General features: G+C 39.0%; 5 protein-coding genes across 5 annotated transcripts; 3 read left to right on the top strand and 2 right to left on the bottom strand.

Moving 5' to 3' along the window:
* Window positions 1–1,392: 1,392 nt before the first annotated feature.
* On the top strand, window positions 1,393–6,130 carry LOC109603827 (uncharacterized). Its single transcript, XM_020020336.2, has 4 exons — window positions 1,393–2,669; window positions 3,845–4,114; window positions 4,231–4,685; window positions 4,744–6,130. Exons 1-4 carry the CDS (start codon window positions 1,674–1,676, stop codon window positions 5,021–5,023), a joined length of 2,001 nt encoding a protein of 666 aa, XP_019875895.2. The 5' UTR covers window positions 1,393–1,673; the 3' UTR covers window positions 5,024–6,130.
* Window positions 6,131–6,815: 685 nt separating this feature from the next.
* On the top strand, window positions 6,816–14,511 carry LOC109603809 (general transcription factor 3C polypeptide 1). Its single transcript, XM_049968820.1, has 20 exons — window positions 6,816–7,502; window positions 7,557–7,696; window positions 7,754–8,043; window positions 8,094–8,302; window positions 8,355–8,517; window positions 8,575–8,794; window positions 8,851–9,969; window positions 10,023–10,235; window positions 10,291–10,517; window positions 10,572–11,064; window positions 11,132–11,348; window positions 11,405–12,035; window positions 12,092–12,761; window positions 12,817–13,166; window positions 13,220–13,448; window positions 13,496–13,643; window positions 13,699–13,928; window positions 13,982–14,171; window positions 14,227–14,314; window positions 14,365–14,511. Exons 1-20 carry the CDS (start codon window positions 6,963–6,965, stop codon window positions 14,487–14,489), a joined length of 6,492 nt encoding a protein of 2,163 aa, XP_049824777.1. The 5' UTR covers window positions 6,816–6,962; the 3' UTR covers window positions 14,490–14,511.
* Window positions 14,512–14,606: 95 nt separating this feature from the next.
* Window positions 14,607–16,239, top strand: LOC109603826 (zinc finger protein ZFAT). The gene is made up of 7 exons (XM_020020335.2): window positions 14,607–14,901; window positions 14,951–15,198; window positions 15,251–15,479; window positions 15,531–15,583; window positions 15,635–15,677; window positions 15,729–15,946; window positions 16,001–16,239. The coding sequence occupies exons 1-7, from the start codon at window positions 14,668–14,670 to the stop codon at window positions 16,170–16,172; spliced, it is 1,197 nt and encodes a 398-aa protein (XP_019875894.2). The 5' UTR covers window positions 14,607–14,667; the 3' UTR covers window positions 16,173–16,239.
* LOC109603825 (DNA replication licensing factor Mcm6) lies at window positions 16,206–18,989 on the bottom strand. The gene is made up of 6 exons (XM_020020333.2): window positions 18,839–18,989; window positions 18,368–18,776; window positions 18,119–18,310; window positions 17,823–18,057; window positions 16,417–17,771; window positions 16,206–16,354 (listed from the first exon to the last, which is right to left on the bottom strand). Exons 1-6 carry the CDS (start codon window positions 18,928–18,930, stop codon window positions 16,247–16,249), a joined length of 2,391 nt encoding a protein of 796 aa, XP_019875892.1. The 5' UTR covers window positions 18,931–18,989; the 3' UTR covers window positions 16,206–16,246.
* Window positions 18,990–19,444: 455 nt separating this feature from the next.
* Window positions 19,445–21,803, bottom strand: LOC109603816 (T-complex protein 1 subunit zeta). Its single transcript, XM_020020322.2, has 3 exons — window positions 21,602–21,803; window positions 19,998–21,088; window positions 19,445–19,938 (listed from the first exon to the last, which is right to left on the bottom strand). Exons 1-3 carry the CDS (start codon window positions 21,733–21,735, stop codon window positions 19,571–19,573), a joined length of 1,593 nt encoding a protein of 530 aa, XP_019875881.2. The 5' UTR covers window positions 21,736–21,803; the 3' UTR covers window positions 19,445–19,570.
* Window positions 21,804–21,817: the final 14 nt, after the last annotated feature.

The raw sequence follows: 21,817 nt of genomic DNA, 5'->3' as shown, positions 1-21,817 counted from the left end.
ATATGAATTGCATATTTGTATACATATACTACGAATATGCTCCGAATATTCTATACGCAACTACAGAATGTCACCAACTAGGTGATCGAGAAAATATTCTGTGTAATAAAGTGTAATGTCTGGGTAAGTAATATTCAGACTAATGTTGATTTAAAATAATATGAATTACTAATACAGACTTCAAATAATAATTATATATAAGATTATGAGAGTAGTACTAATTAATACTATCAGAGTACCGTTACTCTGCTCAAGGATAGTATCTTAATACAAAATATAACTTTTTTTTGTCAGAAACACATATTACTGTACTTACGCAGTAATTTAAATAAATGATTTATAGTGATTATTAATTATTTCATCACCAAAGTACAAAAATAAAATTCAGCCATTTATTAAATAACTTTGACAAAATATTCCAATTAAATATTTCCAAAATATGATAATCTAGGTCATATTTGTATATATATTTTGAAAATTCTCCGAATATTCTATACACATCTGTAAAATTTCACAAATAAGGTGATTGAGGGAATATTCTATAAATAAAGGTTCTATCTGTGTAAATAATACTCCGACAAATGTTGATTTTAAATAATACGAATTACTGATGGTGAATATCTAAATTTAATTTTATGACAGTAGTACTACTCAAAACTAACAGAGTACCATTACTCTACTCCGGGATTGTCACATCTTAATATAGAAAATTTGCCATTGTTTTAGTGACGCATGTGACTGTTTCATATTTTCGATTATTAATAATAAATAATAAATTTGTACTGATTGTAAGTTATTTCATCACCAATGTACCAATCAATAGTTGTTGAATATTCATTAAAATATAATCTTTAATTTAATAATTAAGACACGTGTCCACTCTAGTTAGTTTTGGAGATTTATCCACTTGCAAAATAAAAGTTACTAAGTTATACAGACTTTTTTTGTTTTTTTATCAACTATATAATATATTATCAATAGATTAATCCATTAAATTCAATTTAATTCAAACTGTTGCTATTTAGATGTCAGTGATATGTCTCGTATTGCAATTAATATTAATTATATTTGAGTATTGTGTAATTTTAGTTATTATAATTTTTAATAATCTAAGTAATATAGTAAATAAATTTAAAGTTTTAATATTTTACAATTTAGCCCCTGGTAGATAGGCAACTAAGATTACACTTATAATTATCAAGGCACGATATATAAAATTTAAAAAATTCTTATTACAAAATAGGTCATATAAATTTTAGTACTAAAGTTTTCAATTAACATTTTAAGTATAATTTTCTACTGAATGTAGAATTTAAAAGAGCATCTAGTTTTTTGCCACGCCACTGCTATTGATCGCGAGTCGTTCCGGGCGTGCGGATAAAACAGGACGCTGCAACGTCACCCGTCCTCGCCACCGAAACCGAAATAAAAAAAAAACAACACCCGACCACGGACGCAAGTGTTTTGTTGGGGGCGCAGGAGGAATCGCGATAGTTATGGCCGGAACGTGCAGCCGCGCGGCGCACACGAGAGTCGCGCGTACCAGCACCGCGGCCAAATAACGCGGGCCCCACACACACTCGTCGAACACCGTCCGACGGTCCGAATGGAGTGCGAGCAAAAAACATAAACAAACAAACGAAAACGGTCGGTGGCACACAGTCGTGTCGAAGATGGAGGCGCAGGAGGGCGGCTCGCAGAAGAAGGAGCGCAACTATCCGACGTCGTTGGACCTGTCCCTCGACCAGTCGACGCTGAACGCCAACAATCCCGTGTTGGTGATCAACTCGCCGAAAACGCCGACGCTGTCGCGCAAACTGAAGGCGGTCAGCCTGGACTCGGAGCCGCAGAAGGAGGCGACGGTGGAGCTGTCGCGGGACGTGTACTCGATGCCCAACACGCCGAAGAAACAGATCAAGCACAAACTGTCGGCGGACTACGACGACGGCACGTCCAAAACGTCGCTGGCCGTCAACTCCAACTTGAAGAAGTTCGCCTCGAACAACAGCATCTCGGGCTCGCAGACGCTCAAAACGTTGCCGGAGATCATGACGTTGCACGATTTCGGCGACAATCCGACGGCCGCCCCGGTCAAAATCAAGGCGAAAGGTCTGCTGGAACGTCGCGGCTCCAACGCCAGCCTGACCATCGACTTGGGCTCCAACTCCAGCATATTGGATCCCAAACCGCTGCCACTCACCAGACTGAACACGGCCCGCAGCGTTTCGAACTTGAACCTGAGCAGCTTCGGCTCGAGCTGCAGCTGTGCCAGAAAGGACTTCTTGCCGAAAAGTGCGGAACGTCGCAAGAGCCAGGAGGCGTGCGGTAACTGCGTCATCTACGAATCGGTGCCCAGCAAGATCAACATGTGCACGAGCAAGTGTCATAATTCGCAGAAGAAGTGCAGCTGCAAGTCGAGGCGGAAATCGCTGAGCAACGAGAACCTGTACGTGCCGCCGTGTGGGTTCTGTCAGAATGGGACGGTGAAGGAGTGTACGGGTACCAGTAAACACTGCAAGGGGTACAGGAAGGCTTACTATCCGAGGCAGCCCGACTTGGAGTCGTCGCAGCTACTCTCAGAGGACTTTAAGATGCACCTGCAGAATATACAGTATCTACAGACAGCAGGGAATGTTTTGAGTGTTGCTGACTTGAAGCAGGCTTGTGAGGTAAATATTTTTCTAAGGAGTAAACGTACAGAAACCCTTTTAAGTTACAGATCATTCAAATATGTAACAAATACCTTTCTTTGAATGACAAATCATGTTTATAAATCAAAAGTTTAAAGTAATTGAAGGACTTCTGGAAAACATTCAAGTTTTAGCAACAAAACGTTTGTTAATTGCTAAAAATATCCTATTTTATTTACACATAAATATTATTAGATTATCACATTAATAATATCAATTGTATTATTTTGAATTCAAAAGTTCTTGTTGACGAAATTCTTGTCCAAAAATGAGCCAAAATGTGTATTAAGTAAACAAATACTGAATAAAGTCTTTGTGTGTCTGCGTTTTAAAATACTTTAAATATTTTCAGAAAATATTCAAATTACAGCACCAAAATGTCTGTTAATTACTAAAAATATCATATTTTAATTTACACAGAGATGTTATTAGATTATTAGATATATGATAATCTAATAATATATCTAATATCATTAACAATTCTAAGATTTTGTACTCTTTCTTCAAAATAAGCTTTTTTATTGATAAAATTCTTCTCCAAAAATGTCTTATGTTTTAAAATAATCCAAAAATTTTCAGAAAACATTTAAGTTTAAGCAGCAAATTACTAAAAATATATTATTTTAACATACACAGAAGTGTTATTAAATTGTTTTCAGATTATTAGGAATTAAGGGATTATGTTTAAGTTCTAGATTATACCCTTTCTTGCTACCAAAATTTTCCTCTAAAATTGAACTATAATGTTTGTTATAATTAAAAACTAATTTGAGATATATTAAATAAACTTCTAAATATAGCTGTAAAAGAAATGAAATTAAATATTTTGTGCAAAAGTTGTTATTTAGATTAAAATAAGTGTCTTATGTTAATAACCATAAAACAATCTTAATAAAACATTAAATTGTTTGTTTATAAAGTCATTCAAGTAAAATTAGTTATAAATGTTTAAGACAATTGTTCTGGAAAATGTTATTTATTATCTTTTAACTTAAGTTATTGACCTACTATTTCAACTTCCTACAAAGATACACGTACTTTCAATCAATATTTACATAATCTGTTGCTTATCAAAGTCAAATTATACATATCATATTAAAAATAAATAAATGTGGGTTAATGTTAATGTTAACAACGTTGATTTGTTTGAATAGGTGGCAAGGGTGCCGAAATTGCACCAGGAATTTTGGGAGGTGCCGCTCAACTTGCAGGAGAAGTGCTACGTGTCGGGCAGCCAGAGCCGCAACCGCTACCGCGGCTTCCTGCCCAACGAGCACAGCCGCGTCCACTTGCCAGGCCCGCAGTCGTACATCCACGCGAACTACATCAAGGGCCCCGACTACACCGAAACCGCCTATATTGCCACCCAGGGACCGATGGCCCACACCTGCCAGGATTTCTGGGAGATGGTGTGGATGGTCAACGTACGTTCACCCATTAAATACTAGGTGTTTCTAAAATGGGTGGTCAAATGCACCGCCAATTTTAAAAACGCTCGTGTAGTACCCAAACAAAACTGATTTGCCACGTTTCGTTGCAGTGTAGATGCATAGTGATGCTGACTGGGCTGATCGAAAAGGGGAAGAACAAATGCGAACTGTATTTTCCGCTGGGCAAAGGCCCGAAGTCGGGCGAGAAGTCGTACTACGTAGTGCGGTCGTTGCGTGCCCAGGACAAGTTCATATTCGAGAGCCGCAACACGCAGGCCTTCGACGAGGAGATCGTGGAGTTCGAGGAGCTGAACGAGATCGCCTACGGCAACTATCGCATCAAGTACATACGCAAAGAGTTTCTGGGGGAGTGTGTGATCAGGCATCTGGAGCTGAGGCACCGGGACAGGCCCGAGGAGGTGAGGAACGTGCAGCACTACTGGTTGGCCAGTTGGCCTGACCATAAGATGGCTGATCCTGAGCAAGTACTGAAGATGGCTTTACACGTTGTGGCGTTGGGTGAGACGATAAGGGGGCAGGAGAACGGGAAACAGGAACCTCCTAGGTAACACTACACTTCCTTTAACTGACAATAAATTTATAACATAAATTAATTGTTTTAGGGCTCAAAAGGTGGTGAAAAGTTGTGGTACCTGGGAACGAAAGAGGTCGATGGAGCACGTGCGCATGCCTGCGGCAGTAGTGCACTGCAGTGCAGGGATTGGTAGAACGGGGTGCTTTCTGGCCGTCCTTAATGGGATACAGCAGCTACGCAACAACAGGAACGTGGATGTGCTGGCGATTTTGTGCTCCCTGCGTCTGAATAGGGGAGGCATGGTGCAAACTGCGGAGCAGTACGAGCTGATACACCGGGTGTTGAGGCTGTACACGGAGACTATGTGAACAGCCTCTGATTGGTACAGATAATCATTATTAGGATTAGGATTATATGTGATAATTTTTCTTAGCGATAAGCGATAAATTCATGTATATATTTTTAATATCTTATATTTTTTATATTTTCGTTGTTTTTCTCGGTATTTATTATATTATACATATATATTATATAAGTTTTTATTGAGAGGTTTATCCTGGGTGAAGAGATTTGTTGGCCGTGTTTATAATTTGAATACGAATTTATTGTAATGTTTTTTTACGTCCACACGCATAAAATCGGTCGTGTTGGTTCGTTGGGGATAATAAAGAGGCATCAAATACTAAATTTCATGAAACCACGACGCTCTCTCTCTCTAGTGTAACAATCGGGCATCTTGAATTAATTTATCTGAATCAGTATTTAAAAGTACAATGTAGTAAGTTCCTAATAGTCGAGTCTCTCTTGGTGTTTGATGTTTCTAGTTTACTGTGTTTAATTTTTGTTGGCGATATGATTTAATAGCACAAAAAATGTGATGTAAGGTATTTTTAAAGTATAAATTAAAGTGAAACCAAACCACTTACTGTTAGTTACGTTTAACTCACACGAATCTCAAATGGAAGGACCACGTTTACCCCGACACATTTTGTTTGACTTTATATTTTAAAAATACTTGACAAAATTGTTCAAGAAAGAGTGATTTTTTACGATTTATCTTATAGTAAATTTAATAAAAAAACATATATCTAGGTTTAAAAAATTATAAATGTAAGATATATTTAGTACAAAACGATTTATCTAAAATTAAATGTATTTTTAATGTCTCTAATATGCGTTGTCCAGCGACAAAAATTTTACTAACCATCTTAATAATGTTTTTTGTTACGTTTTTTGTACTAAAACTAAAAAAATCTCAGATTCTCTCTAAAACTTGACCAATTATCATTTTACAATCAAAAAAATATCTATCAATACTATTTATTTTGTAGATAAATGTTGAAAATATGTATTACTCGAATCTATGTGTCGGAAACACGATTTGAATGTGTGTTTTTGACTCTCAGAACTACAACACCAAATGATGACTTTGTAAATGTGTCAAAATATATGAAATAAGTACATATGTCTAACAACATGTTTTAATACATTATTTTATTCTCTCAGAGCCCTCCACTTACCTATACTTTTAATATACAAGATGTTTTTAAAATAGGTAGTAAAAATTTGGGTACGTCTAATAAAGAAACAGAAACATCTCAAAAACCACTGGTTCAATCAAAATTAAATTGTGCAAAGAATATACATGGTAGTTTTAAAAAATGTTCAGTGTTGTAGAAAATAAAGCGGGAAAAGAGGAACTCTCCAGAATCTACACTACTAGTGTAGTAAATTTTAGGTACGTGTTTTAGGGTAATATATACCAAATTTAAACACAATTGGACCAAGTCACGGAAATGTGAATAAAAAACAATTTTTGATATATTAATTTTGGGTTTTCTTCAGGAGAAACGTTAGAAACAAAATTTATTCAGACTTTTTTCATAAATGGACGTGTTTTATCTGCTCTCAAATATAAAAACACCTTGTATATCAATAATTATTTGAATCAAAAATGAAACAAGCAAAGTAAATATATATATTATGACAAACCTTTAATATTGTTTATATATTTTCTCCAGGCACTCTTGCAAATTTTTTTGTTAAATCTTTAATATTTTTATTCAAATTTAAAAATAACATAACCCTCTTGTAGTTCAAATTTAAATTTAATGGTAGATAAAATGAATACTTTACCTGTAGTAGTTCACAGCCTTCCCAAATAGTAAATAGTTCAAATGACTTCACAAATAAAATATAACCTAAGTTTTACCTCAACATTAACATGAATTTGTAACTTACTTTCGAACGGAACTTTTACTATTGTTTTGAATTAATTCGTTCAGTTTAAAGCAAAAAAATAGCAAAATGGGCAAATACATTCCAGTAAAAAATATAATACCACCAAAACGACGAAAACCTACAGATAAAAATCAAAAATTAAGCCTTAAGAAAAAGCTTAGAAAAATAACAAAAACCTTAAGTAAAATTGATGAAAAGTATAAAGTTATTAAACCTGAACGTACCTATATTATAAGTAAATCACCCAAACCTAAATCGAAGACAGAAACATCTGGTACTTTAACTTACCATTTGAATAACTATGAGCTACTGCAAGCAGAAGCAAACAAAATCTATGAAGATTATAGTAAAAAAGACCTACATTCACAGACAATAGATGAAATAGCTTTGGAAGGTTTGGATGGTATAACCATAGAGGCACTGTGGAAGCGATTGATGGTGTCCTTTGATAACACAATCTTTACCAAAAGTCTCCAAAACGACATCTGGGCAACGATATGTGTGAACAGTAACTTAATGTTTTATGAACTGCCAGAACCCAGGCCTGAATTGGTGATTTGCGACAAGTTTCAGTATGATTTTGACTCCACCCAATGTGTGGAAGTGGTTAGTTGTTTTTGGTTAATTCTGTTGTGTTGTTTATAACTGGGGCTGTTTCAGACTGGAGACCAAAACGACGACATTTATCCGTACGGGTTGGTAACCAATGAGGCAGTTCGGGGCTCATGCAAAACTTTTTCTCAAAGGGTGAACATCACCAACACTGTTAGAGGATTAACTCTGGAGCAGGCTGTAAAGACGTAAACATTTCCGACAACATTTTAAAGTAATTAATATTTACAACTACTAATTTTAAGGTATGGCAATAAATTAGTGATAGTGGCAGATCAAAAAACTCGAGAAAATTCCATAATTGATGAAGGTGCAAATCCCCAAAGCGAACTTTTAGACGTCGAGTATGCTATTTTGGAACGCATTGGGCGCAGCAGATATGCTGGAGAATGCACAAGGGGCAACAACTCCCTTGTTACCATTATTAGTGACCCAAAAACTCTTTTTCATTATCAAAAAAATCTGTTCTACAACAACATGATATGCAAGCAAAACTTTACATTCAAAAATTTAGACTCTGAACAACTAAAAAATGGTAAAAAACCTTTAAATTATGTTATGTGCAAATAACTGATTAGATTTTAGGACGTCTGCTGCAACTGATGCGGTTCTACAACTTGCGTAAAACGAAACGGGTACAAATCATGGAGGAGCTGTTCAGGTTGTTGAAGAGCAAGCCAAACGGCAAAATCGAGTACAGCGAGGTGAGGTCAGTGTTCCCCAAACAAATGATGCCGTCTGTTATCAGGGTAATAAAATCCGAAGCGTTCAGGGAACACGTCAAAACCGACCAAGTAATCACTCAATATTTGCGTTAATTCTTGTGCTAATTAACACATTTTCCAGCTTGCCAAATATAGGGAGATGCACCCCCAGGCCAGCGTCAGAGAGTGGCGTTGCATGGCGAAGAACAAGGAGAAGTGCGTCCGGGTGTTGGAGCTCAAGGACCCGAGGAGGAACATCCTAGCCACCTGGAACAATTCCGACGATTCAGACGACGAAACTCAAGGTTCAAATTACCTAGTTAATAGCCATAATTAACTAATTTAACTTACCCTGTTTGCAGTTGAGGAATATACAATTGGACACAAAGTATTCAATTCTGACACCACCTTTGAGGTTTACAAGTTTTGCCTTAGTAAGGGGAAGGATGGGGTTCTGTTGAATGACATTATTTCTTCCCTGGAAATGGATATTTATAGTGTGAGGCTTATTTTAAAAAAGTTAATGCACTTGGACTTGATTGTAACGGAGAAGCACGACAGTGGCAAACAGCGTTATCTCAAGTAAATATTTATTTCTTTATTAATTGTTCCATGAATGATTTACTTTATTTAAACAGGTATGTGGGGAAATGTTTCTCAAATGATAAGGTAACTGTGAACCTGGAGCCTTCACCTTTGCCCCCAAGGAAAGCATCAGTTTTGGATAAACTAAAAGCAAAGCAAGCTTTGGCCTTACAAAAAGCCTCAAAGGATCAAATTTATACCCTAGAACAGCGTGAGCTGGACAGACTAAAAATAGAAGACGACTTTAAAACAATCAAAGATCTCCCTGCTGGAATTCAAATCAGGAGGCTGGTGCCATTTAGACAAGACTTAGAGAGACAACCACCAGGTACTTACGTCGCTCACTTTGTTAACGAAGGCAAAACATTCACAATTAGGCTGAGTTTCAAACAGTACGTGTCAGTACTTAAGCCGAAACTCAACGACATTTTACAGGAACAACCAATTGAACCTTTTGAACTAGTAAAAGCTGCGAATATATTACATGAGTATGTTGAGTTAAGACACAAGGACTTAGCCACTAAAATGCTCCTGCTTAAGCTAATGATGAATGAATTAAACAGCAACAAATCCGAATTTTACTTAAAATGTATAGAAGAGAGCCTAAAAAGTAAGAAAAACTTAAACGAAATAATAGTAGAAATGGCAAGGAAAGATGTAAGTGTTGAGCCTAAAAAATTAACGGCCACACCTCAGTTGAAACCTCCTTCCATCCCCAAGACTGCCTTCAATTACATGGGGCCAAACCCTGTAATAATTACGGACGATGTTAATGCTGATGGGGTGAGGATTTTGTTGGAATTGTCCACGCCACCAGCCGAATACAGGTTGGAGAATTCGGTTTATGTGCCCTGCGAAACCTTCACCAGTCGTTCGTTGTCCAGGCTCAATTTAGTTTTGAGCCACGTCAAGAAGGAGAGGATCATGGAGGACGCCCCGAAAATGGGGAAGATTATTGAAAAAACCGAGGCGGAGGAAGGATATGATAAAAAAATTGACAAGAAATCGGTATATCGGATTTTCAAAAGGTTGATAGAGGAGGGCTACATAAAAATCTTCAAGCTGACGATGAGCAACGACAGGGTCCTCAAGTGGCAAACCTTTCTGTGTGACCTGGACGTGGAGAGTGACCATCCGGTGATCAAATCGTGCATTGATCAGTTTACTCTCAAGTAAAATGTCCCAAAATAATGTCACTAGTTGTTTTAAATCTTTATTCTTTTAGATTTTTCATGGGGACGAGCAACAGGAAGAGACCTGCTGATGAATCGTGGGTTAAACCGTCGCCGGCCAAGAAGCCGGCCCTCTCCGCTAGCGCTTTCAGTTCCGAAGACGTCAAGGCGAGTATCCAGCAGTTCAACAGTGCCAGCGAGAAGAACGTCCTGCCACCCAACACCTACAAGCACGATACGAGGGTGGGACAAATCTATGGATATAGGTAATAAAATAAGTTTCTAATTTTAAGTTTTTGTCCTACAGTGTTGTTGTTTTAGGCCCAAGTTCATTCGTCTGCAAATTTTGCACGAATTCCTACATTATTTACTGTGCTTCTCCAAGGCTAAAGAACGATTAAGTCAGGAACGTGTTAAGGAGTTGTTCAAGAGACACAAAATTGAACTCACAGATCAGGAATTGGTGGACATGCCGCCCATGTACGTGGACGAAATCAGCTGGATGAGCTTCGTCCATCCCCTGCCCAAGCACAAAGGGTGGGGTGAAAGTAAATTGCCTTAATTTAATGAAAAAACAGATTTTTTAAACAAATTCATTTCAGGGTGGACTTTAATAGCTGACGTGGTGCTAAGACTGCCTTTGAGCTTATTCGTCAAGATCCACAATGTGTCCTACCACGACCAACAATTGGTGGAACTGCTACAGCATCCAGTTAAAAGACATTTCTTGATCACATCCCTGCCAGATCATATTAAGAGTCTACTATTCCACAAAAGGAAGTACTTGTACGGAATCTATAATATTATTTGTAATTTGGCGTTCATCGGTTTGGTTCAGTTTGGGCCACAAAAACAAAAAGAAAAAGATCAGGTCTTCGTGTATTTGAACAAAAATGCATCGATTTTGGATACTACCAGTAGTGATTTAGGGTACAACATGATAAGCGACAAGGAGTATCCGAAATTGAGGTTCACCTTTGACACCATGGAGGATTTGCACCAATATTGGTTCGAATTGTGGAGGATTTGCATGAACACGAAGCTGGGCAGTAGGAACATTGTTAGTGGCAAGGAAGTTGTATATTTAGACATCAGGTTTGTTCTATAATATCATTTTTAATCTAGAATAGGAAGTAAAACTTAATAATAATTATCTCTGTAGTGCAAAACCGGAACTATTAAAATCCAACAAACCACAAACCAACGAAACAGCACCGTTGTTGGACAAGGGTGAAGTACCGGGAGATGGAAAAGGGGCAGGAGGCCTGGATTCAGTTATGTGGCCACATATAGCTCGTAACTGGTTCTGGATGAGCCGTACTAAAAAGGCGGACGCCGGAAGTGAGCTCACTCTCTTAAAACGTGAACGTTACGACCACGTGCGTTGCCCTGTCATAAAATTGATCAATTGCCATAAATAAAATGTGTGTTCCAGGTACAAACCAAAGTCGTGCAGTTCTCGCAAATGCGCTCAGCGACGTTCATCGAAGCACGACAACGCAGGAAGAAGATCCCGCCCAACGTAACGATGCACCAGGTGACAGTGAGCAAGACGTCGAAGAAGCGTCCTAAAATCGTCAAGAAATTCGACGTCGTACCCAAAAAACCGAAGTCCCGAGGCAACGATCTTTTGGACACGATGCTGTTGAAAACCTTGGGCAGTACCAGAGTGCAGTGGGACGAATGTGAGGACAAGTTCCTGTACATCAATAAAGCTGTACTGTTGCTTCTTTGTCCAAAGTACCCCAAACGAAACTATATACCGTTCACTGTACAACGGGATGTGTTGCATCTATGCATACCTCGTAGCAGGAATAAGTGTTCGGCTGCAGTGCGCAGGCGCATGTACATTTTGTTCAAGGACGATGCAGCCTTTAGGTCCATTGAAAACAGTTACAGGAATTTGCTGCGCATTAAGGCGGTTGAGCGATACTTCAAGCACCCAATTTACGACATTGCCCAGCATGGTCTGGCCAATATTAAGGAGAAGCAGGTGCGGATTTTGTACATGTTCCTCATGGCTTATCTGACCAGGCATTTAGATGATGTACGCGATCTTCTCTTAGGTACTTATTTATTGTAAACTTTAATTGTATATATTATTAAAAATTATGCTCATTAGGTACTACCACTAACTTCGAGTATTATACCATAAGTGGCCTGGAAGAAAACGAAGACAACTTCGTGTATTGTGACGAACCAGGTCCTGGCTACTCTGACGCTCTGACTGAAGATGATGTCATCAAAGATGTTGCCAAAAGTATCATACATAGTAACTTAGGATGTCAAGGGAATCACCCAGCTTGGATGTACCAATTGTTCCGCACCTACCAAAAGTACCCTGAGCACATCCTTCATCTCGCAGTTGAGGAGCTAAAACTGCAACAGTTGGTGACATTAAAGCCCACATCTCTGACCAAAAGCAAGAAGAAAAACTGGGACAGTCCCTTTCGTTTATCATCCTATTATATTTTTATGCAAGCCTGTACGTTTTCAACGACAGCAGTACTGGAGGCAGCCAAGACATACGTAAATGCGGTCAAACGACGTCAACATCCGGACTTTTCTGTAGCTTCACTGGAGGTTAAGAAATACGGGCAAATGTTGGGGTACAATGAGATGTTCACGTTCTGGGACAAGTTCGATTTGGAGTTTTACATGCCCGAGTACTCGCAAATCTTAGATCCGTCGATACAGGATCACAGTGTCATCGAAGAGTTGGCCAAACGACATCAGATCAAGATTAAAAGGACGATCCAGGAGAGTCAGAAGGAACAAGAGAAACAAAAACAGTACTTCATTTAATTGTGGCTTGTTAACTTTGGTTTAAACTAGAACAATTTTCAGGGTGGGCAAAGAGCCAACGCAGGAAGAGGAAAAACCAGACGCTGACGAAGAAAAGGACAATACCCAAGCCAAAGCGGACCAGGTGAATCCGGATGACTCAAGGGCCGAAAGCCCGGTGGACTTGGGTGTGGAAACCCAGGACGACGAATCGGAAACAATAGATAAACTCCGGTCTTGGGTTACTGATTGCATGTCCGCCGATTTGGAACGAAGAAGTCCTAGTCCGGAGTTCTTTGAAAAAGACGACGGAGAGGAATTTTCTGTCCGGATGGCGACACCTGAGGTACCGCAAGTTAGTCACAGAGAAGATGAAAGACAACTGGTTCCCACTTTGGACGAAATTAAGACTGGTACACTCGGTTATGAATTAATTTGTTGTATAATTAACGTTTAATGTTCATAGCAATGATGGATAACGATACAAGCACTCAAAACCGACGGATTCCCCACATTTCATCGTTGCTGAACAACGACGAAGAAACTCAGGACAAGCTCAAGAGTCACTTCATCAATCAATACCCACAAATTTTGGACATAGTGATTGATGATCTGGACGAGTTTAGGGATTGTCCAGAGGTTGATCAGTACTTCAATAAAGATAATCTCAGAAGTATTTGGAAACAACTACAAAAGTAACTTCCTTAAATATGTACGACATAAGTTAACGAGCTTCTTTTAGGGATATAACTATAAGCGAACCAGTCGAACACTGGTCACATATTATTCATGAATTCGACATAGAGTCTGAAGACCTACTGATCATGGAAGATATAGTTGAGTTTGTAAACAGTGTGGGAGTTTGCGGAGCTTCTTCGTCAGACCTTCGAGTATTACACACCTTTTCCTACTTTTTTTCTGTGTAACTATCCTTAAATGTTTTAGAACCGGTTTCCTAACACTCCAAATAAACCTCTAGAAGTACTAATACAGATTTTAGTAAAGAAGAACGTGTTATTGCAGAAAGGTATTTGCACTCTAAGGTTTGTGCATTATGAATTTAGGGAACACTGGGTGATTGACACCTTCAAATTGACGACAGAAGATCAGAAACTTATTGAAGACAACAAAGATTGCCTGACTGAAGCAAAGGATACTCTTGAGTCTCAACTTAAGTAAGTTTTGCTAGTTCTACATGTGTTAACATATTCTATTATTATTGTTTTAGTCCTGTGGACAAGAAGAAGGTTCAAATTATGCCTTGGGTAAAGGTGGATGGTAGTTTTAACACAGTAATTTTTCGACAGTGGTTGTCGTGTGTTATGTCACACGTTTTGGATAATCCAAGAACACATCTGACAAACCTGTTCGATAAATACTGTTACGTAAAGCCTGTTGATTTATACTATTTATTAGGGGTAAAATTACGCAACTAATTTTAAGAAACTTATATAAATAAAATCTTTCTTTTAGATATTGCAGCAGTTAAAATGTGTGGAGCTGTACGTGTATGAAACCCCAGAATTTGATTTATTTTCAGATATTCCTGTTGTTACTTACAGTACGTTAAAATCATATAATTGTGTATTGTACTAAATCACATTGTTTCAGGAAAGGCAACAATTTTGGACAACTTTGAGGACATATTTCTTGTTGGAAATACTGTTTCAATGATTACTTTAGGTTTATTTTATGAACAGTTGGATGATGTTAGTGATTTTATTTCATTGAGTTAATAAAGTATAGTTGTTTGTTTTATTTTAATCATTTTAAATCGGTATAAAATATATTATGTATGCAACCCATATTACACTATTTCTTAGTTGCGTAAACAGCAAGTGACAACTGTCAAACTAGACATTCGCATTATTTATAAACAATGGCTAGAAAACAACAATAAAGCCACCCCAAACAATGGGTAGAAAGTGCTGCGTCCCCCACTGTTACACAGGCTACCGCAAGTCGAAAGAAAGACCCCAAAAAGAAACCGGGTCATTGTTTAAAGTGCCAGAGGATGATTATTTCAGGGAGGAGTGGAATAAAGCTATCGCCAGGGAAGATCGACCGGTCACTCCCAAGGATTTCGTCTGTTTTAAGCACTTCAGCGATGAGGATTTTATTAAGAGGCGATTCGTGAAAAACGCAGTGGTTTGTTTGAGTTCAACTGTATGGGATATGTTGTTCAAATGTGTTTTAGGAGGAGTATAAACTTCCTAAACTAAAACCAGATGCCATACCGTCGATTTTTCCTGATTTGCCGGATCATATAATTAAAATGTGCAAGAAAAGGAGGAAAATTGAGGCTTATGTTAAAACAGAAGATAAAACTGTTATACCTTTGGTTCAGATTAAGGAAGAACCATGTGAGGAAACTGAAATAAATGCTGGGGAAATAGAAATCAAGACTGAAATGGAAGAGATTGAATATGTTGAAGAAGACTCAAGGTTTAACTTATTTATCTTGAGTTTCATTACATTAATGGTTATGTAATTCTAGTCCTTCAAGTTACAAATGTGACAAATGTGAGTATGAGTCAATTTACAAGAACAATTTGAAAACCCACCAAACAAAACATGAAGAAGTGTGTAAATATACATGTGATCACTGTCCACAATTTAAAACAAAATGGTTGGAAACTTATAAAAGCCACATGAGGATTAAACACAATGTTGGCCCACAAAAAAATTATTGCTGTAACTTCTGTCCTTTTGAAACCAAAGTGCAGGTGTGTAAAATATCATTTTTATTATGTGCCTTAAAATATTATTTGTCATAGGTTTGTTGGAGGAGGCACATGGATAGACATAAAAGAAATAATGTTGAGGAAAGGTAGGTATTAAAAAATATTTATTTCTTCTCTTTATTTGTTAATTTTATTAGCAATGGGTTTTATAATTGCCATTTATGCTCCTACAAAACCAAGGTATAATTCTTTTGCCTTGTATTTCCATTTTAATGAATGTGATTTTTTCAGATTGAGGCGTGTTTGAAAAAACACATTGAAAAACATAATAAATTAGATTGTGATATGTGTAATTTTTACACAGATAATCAAGAAAGTTTTAAAGCGCATATAGAAAGTTATCATAATGATACTTCTGTGATAAATAGACCACTGTTTGGAATGTTCAATGCTAGTCAAAAGTTTGAACATGTTATTGTAAAAGAAGAACCACTTGATGAGTACAAAGAGTATGAGTCAAACATATTAGTTAGTGTTAGGATTTTGATTTGAATACTTTTTAGAACTTTAAGCTGTAAAGACTGCAATTATACCACAAAATCTGAAGAATGCTTACTAATGCACCAAAGAATAAAACATTCCAAGTCGGCGTCGAAAGCTTTTAAATGTGCTGAGTGTAATTTTGTGTCTAAAACAGTGCTGTGTTTAAAATTACACATGAAAAAACATAATTGATGTTATGTATTATGTATAATTGTGAAAATAATGTACAAATATTAAAAAATGTTTTATTTATAAACAAGGTAATACTATTGGTCAATGATGTAATTTGGATGCACCACCAACAATGGGTCTTCCTCTTCCTCCTGGTTTTTCCCCTTAAGTCCTACTTTGGACAATGGAATAATGATTTGATCCTATAATAAAAATATAAAGAAAATTAGAATTACTATAAGAGTATACAGTATAAATTACTAACATGGTATATCAGCCTCTCCAAAACCTTTTCAAACATCTCTTTTTTCTCAATGAGCTCCTCTTCAGTTTCAATGGTATCAGAAATGCCGTTCAAGTACCAGCCCACAACATCACTCATTCTGGTCCCATCTTCATTCTCCTTTTCCAATCGAGATTCCTCCTTCCTCATATGTACAATGATCATATTGCTCAACGTCTTGTACTCCTCAAAACTCAACACCATCTTCTTCTTGGCCGGCTGTGAACTTTCTACCGTCTCCTCCATCGGCGTTTCGTCCTCGTGCATCGACTGATCGCCCTCCCCATCCAAATGGATGTCGGGCTGTTCGACACGGATAATACTCTTGTTCAGCAACCTGTAGGCCTCGCGTACGTGCTTCGGCTGCACCTCATCGGAGATGTCCATGCGTGCCATAGCCTCGGCCAACCGGATCATACTTTCCAGCTGCCTCACCGTGATCCTCCACGTGGACTTGCCGGAGGTGGTGCTGTCCCTCAGACGCAGTCTGTTGTAGTACCTTACCAGCAGTTCACCTGCCTCGTTGTTGATAATAGGCTTGAACTTGCGGGCGAACGAAATGTACTGCAGCACCTCTTGTTTCGAGTACACCCTGTGCACCGACTCCTCCTCGATGTTGCTGTGCAGGTCGACGATCTTCCTGGCTATGGCATAATCGATGACTTCGTTGCACTCGTCCACCAGAATGAAGAACAAATCGAACCTGGACATAATGGGGGCGCTGAGCATGATGTTTTGCTGCAGAGACTTGGCACGGTCGTAGCGTCCTCCTATCGGGTTGGCGGCCGCCAATATTGACGTCCTAGCGTTCAAGGTGGCACGCACTCCGGCCTTGGCTATAGAAATCGTCTGTTGTTCCATAGCCTCGTGAATGGCGACCTGATCACGTGGGTCCATTTTGTCGAACTCGTCGATGCAGCAGACGCCGTTGTCGGCCAACATTAGGGCGCCCGCCTCGATTACGAAGTCCGAGGTTTCCTCGTCCATTACCACTGCGGCAGTCAAACCAGCTGCCGAAGACGCTTTGCCCGAGGTGTAGACAGCTCGTGGAGAAAACTCGGAGACTTGTTTCAAAAATTGACTCTTGGCAGTACTTGGGTCACCCACAATGCAGCAGTTGATGTCCCCTCTCAAGGCAGTGCCTTCTATGGTAGTTTTGGAGACGCCACCAAACAACATCAACAAAATCCCCTTTTTGACTTCGTCGTTGCCGTGGATGCTTGGGAACAAGCTGTTGATCATGTTGTTGTATAAGTTTTTGTCATGGGACATTTCATACATGTGTTTCCATTCTCCATCAGTCATCTGTTGCTTCATTATTTCAGGAGTGATTTCCCCTACAAAACACACCTTAATTATTTAATAACAAAACACAAAATTTATTTTACCTAAGGGCATATCAATGCCACCAAATTTAGGGTTGGTGGCTTGGACACTGCAGGCCAAAAACGCCATCCTGTAGTGCAGATCTCTGACACCCAATACCTTCAACCCCCTGACACCTTCACTTTCATCGCCGTGCTTGTGTTTGGAACTAATTTGCGTCTTGGCGCCAGGCAGAGCCATGGCTCCAACATCTGGTACAACTATCAGAGTACCGGTGAAGTCATATCGATCTCCAGCCTAAACAAAACAACCAACAAGTTGAGTGTCGAGTCAAACTCGATCAGTTTTAAGTTGTTACCTGGACAGTTTCGACGTTTTCAGCACGTAGTATAACTTCGACGCTCCTTGGGATGCACCCACGGGGCAGCTCAGCCTGCGTTTCTTGTATGCGCACCTTTTGGAAGTCCACGAACGTCGACTTGTCGATGTTGAGCATGAAACGGCGCCTGTTGCTGCACACTGGGTTTCTGCAGATCGTCGGTTGTGTAAACTACACACACAACATTATTAATTAAATTTACACAAATAAACGTGATATATTTGTTACCTTAAACTGTTGTTCCACATTTTTAATAACAGTCTGACAATCCAAACAGACGAAAGTGCCAGACACGAGCTCAGGATGTACGGGATGCGTCCGGATTACCTGACCAGATATCCTGATCAAGGTGCCAATTTTGTCAGTCTTCAGCTCTCTAACAACGTGCCTGGTGGGCACATCCATGAAACTTATATAACATTCTTTTTCTTTCTTTAAGTCAGTGCGGTCCTTTACGAAGTTGGAGACCGCCTGGCACAAGTAGGGGTACGTTCTGTAGTATTCTTCGATGATGGTGGTCGCCAAGTTTTGGTTGTACTTTTCTACGTCCTCGAAGCTGACTTCGATGGTGCTGCGTTCTTCGTTTTGCAGTTCCTTGGCGGGTTCGAGGTACTTTAACTCACCATCTTCTTTGTATCTGTAATTAACGATCCGTTAGTTAGGAAATGTAACAAGTGGTTATGTCGTTTTAATTCGTACTCTTCGAGGAAATCCTGGAACAGTTTCTGACATCTGATGCCGATTTCGTCTCTGTGTTGACGCTGACCAACCGTGTTGTCGGCTACATCCATTTTTCTTAAATAAAACGGTTTAAAACTTAACGATACTAGTAACACAAACAAGTAGTAAAAAAGGCGCGTAAATTGACATATGAATTGTTCATTGAGAAATTTGGCGCGTTTTTAGCGGTGACATCTAGCGATTTTTACTGGTACTATCATATGTTATATATACAAGGTGTCTCTAAAATAACTACAGGACCCAAATTTAAATTTCAAAATTTGTTTTTCATATTTAATATCATATACATTTTATGTTTGATTCCTCGGTATTTATTACTTTATACATATTATGTTAGTTTATTTTGATTAGATTTTCTTGATTATTGGACGTGTTCTGCTAGTTTAAAAATTTTGACACGTATTTAAAAAAAATCCTGCATAGGCGTATACAGTTTATTTCTTAATCTTATCCAGACACATCTTATGTTGTTCAACAGCAAATTAGACTTATCATAGTCTTCATACTCACATCTCCCAATGAAATCACATCAGAAAGTGGTAAAGGATAAAAAAAAACAAAACGTAAAGATTAATATTTTTATTAATGCAAAAAATGTGACAAATCGAGTGAATTAATTAAATGCATTGAAGCATTGTCGGTGAAAAATGTTAAATAAGAACAAAAATATTTATATGATCTATAAATAAATTAACCCTTGAGGCTGCTCATTCCTGCCCTCATAATCTCATCTACCAGGATCAAATTACTAGCGATAACTGAACAGGAATTAATAATTTGTTTCTTAACAACATAATTATCATAAATGCCAGCATCTTTCGGATTAATGGGTTCCCCTGAAGTCAAATCGATGCCGACTGGTTCCGGGTTCAATCTGGCCTCTTCCTGGAGCTTGACAATAGTGTCCTGCGGGTCAAAACCGGAGTTGGTGGCGAGAACTTTCGGGATGACCAGAAGAGCTTCAGCATATGCAGCTATTCCCAATCTGGCTTTGCCCTTTACTGTGTCTTTGTAGGCCAACAATTCCTTGTTTGCTGTCACTTCAAATGCTCCAGCACCTAGAAGAAGACAAATAGATTAATAACGGTTTATATATTAAATTAATTTGTATATTTACCTGGGATAACAGCCTTATCTTCAATAGCGTTGTTGATAGACCTCAAGCCATCCCTGACAGCATCCTTGATCTGCACCAAAGTGTGCTTGTTTGGGCCCTTCAACAGTAAGGTAACGGATTTGGGAATCTTGCACTCCTCGACGAATGTGTACTTGTTTTCTCCCAATACGTGCTCGTAGACCAAGCCGGCGTATCCCAAGCATGATTCGTCCAAATCGTCAAGGGAGTTCATGGCAACTCCACCGCAGGCCAAAGCCAAACGTTCCATGTTCCTCCTCTTAGCCCTACGCAAGGCCATAATACCCTCCTTAGCCAACAGATCCAAACTCATGGGGTCAATTCCCTTTTGGTTAATAACAACGAACGTCTTGTCCGTGCCCTTGCACAACTTCCTCTTTAATTCGATAACTTTCTTGACCCTCTGCTCAATGAACTCCCTCTCAGACTTGACCATCTGCTCGCGTTCTTCAGCAGTTTTGTAGAAGAAACCAGAGTTGACTTCGCTCTTCTCGTACTCCATACTGACGTTGCAGGTGAGGATGTACGCGTTCTTCAGCTGCTTGGGCATGTCCGGGTGTCTGGCGCCGTGGTCCATCACAATACCACGGATGAGACTGGTGTCCGTGTCCGTCTTGTGTTGCATCTCCATGATTTCGACCATGTGCAAGTCGACCGGTTGGTCTGGCTGTTTGATGGCGAGGACGGCATCCACGCACACCTCGGTCAGCACGTCGGCCAACTTCTGGTGCACCTTGGTGCGCAAACTGGTGCGACAAACGTCGATCAGGTTCTCACGGTTGATTTCGATGGGCAACTTGATCTTGTCCAGGATCTCCAGGGCCTTGGCTCTCGCCTTGTCGAAGCCGTCTGCGAGGAGTCTGGGGTGCAGGCCTTCGGCGATGTAAATGTCGGCTTGTTTCAACAGTTCACCGATGACGAGGACGGTGGAGGTGGTGCCGTCGCCGGTCATGTCGTCTTGGGCGGTGGAGGCGCGGGCAATCAGTGACGCAGTGGGGTGTTGGATCTGCATCTCGTGCAGCAGGACGTTGCCGTCCTTTGTGATCTTGATGTCTCCGGCTCCAGAGACCAACCTGTACACAAAAATACGTTTATTTTTCTTCAGAGTCCTACAAAGTCTTTCCCAACATATATCAATGAGTAAAACAATATGTTTGGAATATTATAAATTGATTTTATTAAGATTTTCTTCTCTATTGGACCTATTCTAGCTGCTCCTAAATTTTGATTACCTATTTTAGGAACATCTATTCTCTTAATATTAACAAAATTTAGGTAATTATTGATTATTGGAGAGTATAATAATTATTTTATGAAATACTTAATAGCCACTTGTTAGTGTAAAACTCAAATACACATTAAAAAAGAGTAAAGCCAAGATTTAAACATTCTAGAATGATTCACACACCCATTAAGGTTATGTCCAAAAACTTCTATTGAAAAATTTGCTTGTCCCAAGCCAATTTTTGTGACTTTCACAAGTCATAAACATATTTTACCCTAAACTCTATCGAAAACAAGCAAAACTTTGAACATTTATACAGTTTTCATGGGAAAAATCACGGGTAAAAAAGTCATGTGCTTACATTTTCATGGTTCCCTTAGGTCCCAGGTTAGATTTCATCACATCCTGGATTCCCTTGGCGGCTGAAATGTTCACGGCTAACGCTTGGGCGGCCCTCGCCACCTCGGCTTTAGGATTTAATAAACTTATGGCCATTTTTATGCGGTTTCTTTTGGAAAATTCACTTGATAAATCACAAACACCCGCACGTTCTGACTGACAGTGCCGGTCTGTTGTT

Source organism: Aethina tumida, chromosome 6, assembly GCF_024364675.1.
Source record: "Aethina tumida isolate Nest 87 chromosome 6, icAetTumi1.1, whole genome shotgun sequence".
Classification (NCBI taxonomy): Eukaryota; Metazoa; Arthropoda; class Insecta; order Coleoptera; family Nitidulidae; genus Aethina; species Aethina tumida.
Note: the sequence above shows the minus strand (reverse complement) of the source record. Positions and strands in the feature narration are given on the sequence as shown.